Genomic DNA, 6,198 nt, shown 5'->3' with positions numbered 1-6,198 from the left:
AAAACGAAACATGTCCTTACAAGGAAAAGGAAATATCAAACATGTCATGTAAACAACCTACAGCGTGTGGAATTGGTAACAGACGTGATGCCATTGTTAAAGCCACCTGCAAGTTAAGTCCTAAGGTACTTATAATTGACAATGATAAGAACTAGGAAGAGGAAGCATCCTCTTTTCCTCAATTAAAAGAAACAGTTCATATTTATTTGGGATTCCTCACCTATGAAGTATTATTTGATGTCTGCTCATTATCTCAACATTAGAAAATCTCATCCTCACATGACTAGAATACCACCAAATAATGGTGTTGAAGAATATCATAATCAAAATTTCAACTCAAATCACAATAATTTATTTTACATTAGAGGTGTCCTATGGAAGGAAAGGAGATAAGTGACCTAGTAGAGCATTGAACTTACGATATCAATGATATCACCAAGTTCAGCTACAGCAGCATCAATAACAACATAACAATGGTATTTACAGATCGCCTACCATGGCAGACTGCAAATAGCAGAATTCGATCCTAAGCATTTCAACCGATTGAGTCAACTTTACCTAATGTTTTAGAATACATATCCAAGAACTCATGTGGCTAGAGAACTCATCAGGTTATGAAGCTCTATCCATCATTCAGTATAGTATTTCATTTCTTACTAAAATATAATCCATGCATCAATATTGTAAGTTCATTGCAGATGTGGCAGCTCGGATGGCTTACTCATCTTTTCTTTGACGCTTCGAGGCTTGAGCAGCATCGTCGTTAGCATTAGCATGCTGCTTAGGATTCTCAGAAAGTTGTGTTTTGGGAGAATCATGTTTCCCTCTTATTTCCACTGAGCCTTCCACAACTGTGGTGCTGCCGATAGCTTGATCAGGTCCTGGCTTGTAACTGTCCACCATTGATGCGCTTTTGGCTGGAACATCTTGCATGGCATCCAAAGAGGATCCAGATGGATTTTCAGCAGTAGATAATGATGCCTTAAACATTTCAGTCTCGGGTTTACATTGCTTCTCAAACATCATCTGGAGGTACCTTCCTTGTTCTTCTATTCGCAACTGTAGATTTCTTTGAATCTAACAGAAAAAGAAGTGAATCAGATCAAAGAAAAAGATACCACAAGAGAACCGAGTGGGATGTCTCAGACAATGCATTTCGGGAAAGAGCTTACAAAATAGGAAGCAAACAGAGAACAAGCGCAAGGATAGAAAAATTAACTCCTCTCTTTATAGGAGATTATCACCAAGCTAAAACTCACTAATAGTTCATTTCATTTACATTTCAAAGCCTTTAAATGAAGTTTAATCTCTCATCAATGTTATATAACATGAATTTTCCATAGTAAAGACAGTGGCAGCAGAAACAGAGTTTGCAACAAACCTCTGAACAACATATTGGTTTAAATGCAATGCATTAACTACGTCAGGAGTTCCTGAAGGAATAAAATGTCATACCTCAAGTTGTTCATGCAACTGCTTCTGAACCACCATTTGCAGTCGCAGAGCTTCAGTGATATCAATGCCACTGTCAACAATGGAATAGCTAAGACAGCTGAAGAATTACTGTGTGTGACATACGACCAAAAACCCACATATAACCACTCAATAATGACCCAAGCTCCCTATTGCAGCCTTAATCGTGGACTATTGAATACTCTTAACAGATCACTTCTTGATCCTTAATCTAATCAGTTATAGTCCTTGCAAGAACCAGTGTTTGACGATTTCTCTCTTTTATTTTAATCCTTACTTTTGTTCTAAAATCATCCCTTAATTTCCAGCTTATATGCACTTTTCTCATACTTAGTAGTATGGTATGGGCAATAACTCTTCAGAAAGATGAATTTACAGAACTAAATACACATATCTTGCATGAGATTTATGTGTGTAACACTCCAAATGAAACTAACTAGCATTATTAAACTAAATAAACAACAAACTAACATCAAATGAGAGATGACAAAACTTATGGCCACTTATTGAAGAAAAAAAAAAAAAAACAAGTTATGCCCTCTACAGAACAAGCTACACATATAATTTGGGTTTATTTTCAAAATCAATTAGCTTCCACAGATCATAAGCTATTTAATCTTATGTAACATTTGTACCAGCAACGTCACATTAGAGAATGAAACATTGTCTAACAATCTGATGTATCAACCATTTTGATAGGCAATGTATCAAACTATCAATATTTATATTAACATTACATAACAGGAGTATATAAAATAAGAGTACAGAGTTTACTTACGTTTTCAAATCTAGTGATGACATCTCTTCAATGGAACTTGTTTTTTTCTCTGAGACTCCTGTCAACAGTAGTCAACAAACTGTACATTAGCTGACTAAACACTGGAGGAATGGCATTAGATTTGAAGCGTGTGACTTCAGAAAAACCACTCATACCACTTTCAAACATTAAAAGCAGAACTAAAGTTCAATAGCAAAATTTAACAATATCCAGTCCTTAGGACAAATAAACTTCTATTTTTATCCACATTTGTGCAACAGCTTCTACATTTAGAAAACTTGACAAATACAGGGAACGAATCCATGGAGACTTACATCTTAAATTCTTAATCAAAGCCCATTATACAAAATTTAAGACCCAAGGACACCAATTAAAAACCTTACATCATTAAATAATTTGTCAATTCAAGAGGATTTTTCTTAACTAGACACTGAATGAACAGTGTTAGGAATTAATACATATTAAATGAAGTATGGTATATTGATTTTGATCCTACTGAATAATTTGCAAAAGCTCATCCTACGGTCATAATTTACACCAATGTCATAAATATTTGTAATTTATGTATGCAGCTTCACATACTACAATGCATATGTTATGTACCTTCAGATGAGTCGGGTCTATATCTAGCTGTCCTGTATTTCTGCATTTCAAGTCATATACACTTCAGCAAAATAACAAGCCAGCAAATAAATCAAGGGAGTCAAGCAAAGTACACCTACCTGCAAGTGGCTTTTGACATGATATATAGTTAAGCCTTCAACTTTCATGAGCTTCAGCACACCCTTAGGAGTAGCTCCTGTAGATTAGAAAAAAAAAAAGAGCAACACATGAAGGACTGAAGCTTAGAATCTCTGGACTTAAGAAAGAGATACAAACGTACTTTCACTCCCACCAAGTTGGTTGACAGCATCCACGAAGGCCTCATGAAGTTCGGGAGTCCAACGCATTCGTGGCTTGGAAGGAGCAGATTTTGCTGAGAAAGAAGGGGCAGCACCAGCGCAATTTTCTTCAGATGAAGCAGGAAGTTGTTGATGGCCTTCGGATGGATGTCCTGGTAATTGCAAAGATGGTTTTGAAACCTGGAATGGCTCCTAAAGCAACAACATGAGACCCTAAGACACTCCTTGAATAAATTACTAATCTGTTTCCTCTGAAAGCTAATATTGATTTCAGTTATGAAAAGCTTAACCTTTGGCTCAGGATCTGGAACATTATCAGCAAGAAGGTCATTCAAATTAGAAGTTAAAGTATCATCATCACTGATTAGCTGGTCAGCCCACTCCTGCCAATCATTTTGCTTACAATATTCCTCAGATGTCATGATAGTGCAGGCACCACTTTCTACCCTACCACTATCGATGGAAGTATTTGCAGGAAAATCCAGAAAGCTTGGCACAGAATCAGTATGCCAGGAGGCACTGTTTTCATTAGGAAAATGGCTTGATGGTTTGGAAGGTAGTGGTCCACTATTTGAAGAAAATGGTGGCAATGTAGCCATGTTAGTTGATGAATGTGAAATAATGTGAGCATTTCTAGAATGCTTTTCATGAGGTGAAAGGGATGAATGGTGAAGAGCAGTTGAATATCCAGGAGAAGATGAAAAGATATGTCCAACTGCTCCGTTGTTATTTAAATGACCGGAATGAGTTAAAGGTCTACTCATCAGCCCTTCTTCTACAAAAGCAAGAGGTGAATCAGGCAACTTATTATATGTCTCTTCTAGGGGTGTTGGAAGGACTGCCAAGGATGAAGATAGTACTCCAGACATCCCCATGACATTGAGTTCCTCCGCACTTGATCTTTCAATGGATATAGAAGGACGGGCTTCCATTATTTGCCTTAATTTTTTACCAAAAAAGGAAAAACAGAAAATAATAGGTATCAGTTATCAGACAACCAATAAAATCTTAGACTTTGCATTCTCACTCCTAATGCTAACCAGCAAAGTACTTACAAATTGCTTTCAGCTATTGATGCCTGATGCAGACTTGTTGTCATCAATCTTCAGATCTGTGAAAGAAAAGGCACTCTTTAGTCTGTAAGTTAAAAATTTAGAAAATTAGTCCTTTAGTAAATCCTTATTTATCAATCCAATACTATAAACATGCCAAAGCTTGATAGTCAAATATAGATATACTATATGTAAACACCCATGTCAATGTTATATGAAAGATAAATATTCAACAATGATATAATTTGTAGTTCATAACGATTTCAGTCCACAAAGAATTCACAATCCCCAAAATCCTAAACCCTTGTTCTCTATCTGTCTTGCAAGTTTCAGGCTCACGTTCGGTTGTTTTGTGTACTTACAGTATTGAAAAATAAGAATCGTGAAGAAGTTCCAGTAACAAAAATTGTAAGGAAAAAACTACAAGGCACTCAGAATATGGAACCACCACTTTATTCTTGTGATCAATACTGGGATACAAAACAAACCTCATAAAATTTGGGAAATACACAATTGGTCAATGCTTACTTTTCAACCCCAAACAAAATAAACTTCCTGATGGTAGCTAAGAATCTGAATTCCCAAGGTGAAGATTCTGAGACCTAGTCTTTCGTTGTTAGCAATATCTATGGTTGCCAAGACAAGTTTGTCTATGACTGCTCTAGTAAATACAAAATAGAATTGGTATAGCTTCATTTCCATAACCAACTCTCCCTCCAAAGTGTGAGAAAAAAAAATTGTCTTAATTTAGGCATTTGAAACAATAACAACCAACAACTAATTCCTATAAGCTGTTATCAGCTAGACGAATTTGACAACTTTATTCCTTCCAATATCATCATCATAACATAGCGATTTACAAGCCATACATGACCCCCAAAAAAAAAAAATTCTGGTTCCAAATTATTATTGCTATTGAATCTTCTACTTAAAATTAAATAAATAAATAGAACTTAGTACGAGTGTTCTCTACCAATTATCTTTCGTTTCAGCTTCTTACCCTATTGGCTACTATCTCCACGAAGCTCACGTTAGAAGCTCAGAACAAGAAAGAGGGGGAGAGGGGAGGGGGGGTTAAAATAATCCCAAAAAAAAAATAAGCGAATTAAACACTCTCGCATAACAAACAACAAAATATGGCATAGAAATCAATTCAAACAGTCTCACATCACACTAATACAAATTAATAATAAATAAAATCATCACCAAAATAAAAAAGTTGACATGCCTCAAGATCGATTGAATTTCAAACAGAATTGAGAGAGAGAGAGAAAAAAAGCACCAGTTAGCAGGGGGAATCGGAGTGAAGACGCTGAAGAAGGCGATATTGAAGGGGAGGGAAATTGGCGATAAAATAGCGTGAGATTTCGCGGCGAGATGAAGGTGAGATAAAAAAACAAAGGAATTTGGAATACTTTATTTATTTTTCTTAAATTAGTTTTTCGGTCACCGGCGAAAATGAGAGGGGAGTCAAGACTCAAGAGGTTGTGACCGACGACAAGAAAATTAGAAAATGGTGCCCTTTGGAATTTGGATTGGAGAGGGTGTGTTGTTACACGCGCTAGTGAGGGAGGAGGATTTGTTACTTATTTGTTTGTGGCCTTATTGGTGTGTGCGTTGGTTTGTGCCCATGCATTGGCGAATAATTTGTTTGGTCGAGTCTCCAGTGTGTGTCAACTGTCAACAAAACAGTAAACAGTAACAGTGTAACACTAATGACTAAATAAGTCACTAACTCTTCTTTGATCCCCGCAGCTCCCTCTTTCAATCTCAGGCAAATATGTAAAATTCTGTGTAATATTCTTGTATATATTTTTTACTTTTATTTTAATATTTAAAGTAATTAATAAAAAACTTACAAAATTAAAAATGATATAGAAATTTATTTATAAATTTGATAAAACTATAAAAATAAATAAAATAATTTAACATTTTATATAATTAGTGTCTCAAATTAAATTTTTCATTTTAATATTTTTTTATGTTTATATTA

General features: G+C 35.4%; 1 protein-coding gene across 4 annotated transcripts; it reads right to left on the bottom strand.

The window, feature by feature from the left end:
• Positions 1–280: 280 nt before the first annotated feature.
• LOC112727109 (protein PHOSPHATE STARVATION RESPONSE 1) lies at positions 281–5,958 on the bottom strand. Of its 4 annotated transcripts, none has more exons than XM_025776744.3 (9): positions 5,488–5,958; positions 4,209–4,264; positions 3,444–4,092; positions 3,135–3,345; positions 2,974–3,050; positions 2,855–2,894; positions 2,252–2,309; positions 1,456–1,525; positions 281–1,077 (listed from the first exon to the last, which is right to left on the bottom strand). In XM_025776744.3, the coding sequence occupies exons 2-9, from the start codon at positions 4,250–4,252 to the stop codon at positions 718–720; spliced, it is 1,509 nt and encodes a 502-aa protein (XP_025632529.1). In that variant the 5' UTR covers positions 4,253–4,264; positions 5,488–5,958; the 3' UTR covers positions 281–717. The 4 variants fall into 4 exon arrangements, with proteins under 4 accessions (XP_025632529.1, XP_025632530.1, XP_072065093.1 ...); XM_025776745.3 differs by having other exon boundaries at positions 3,135–3,333; positions 5,488–5,898; XM_072208992.1 differs by having other exon boundaries at positions 5,434–5,765.
• Between the last annotated feature and the right edge of the window lie 240 nt (positions 5,959–6,198).

This window comes from Arachis hypogaea, chromosome 12, assembly GCF_003086295.3.
Source record: "Arachis hypogaea cultivar Tifrunner chromosome 12, arahy.Tifrunner.gnm2.J5K5, whole genome shotgun sequence".
NCBI lineage: Eukaryota > Viridiplantae > Streptophyta > Magnoliopsida > Fabales > Fabaceae > Arachis > Arachis hypogaea.
Note: the sequence above shows the minus strand (reverse complement) of the source record. Positions and strands in the feature narration are given on the sequence as shown.

Excerpts from the sequence above, each read along its gene's own strand:
- LOC112727109 (XM_025776744.3), bottom strand. The coding sequence starts at position 4,252 with ATGACAACAAGTCTGCATCAGGCATCAATAGCTGAAAGCAATTT. Across the intron at positions 4,093-4,208 it reads TCAATAGCTGAAAGCAATTT|GCAAATAATGGAAGCCCGTC; the intron begins GTAAGTACTTTG and ends TAAAAAATTAAG. Across the intron at positions 3,051-3,134 it reads CCAACTTGGTGGGAGTGAAA|GAGCTACTCCTAAGGGTGTG; the intron begins GTACGTTTGTAT and ends TCTAATCTACAG.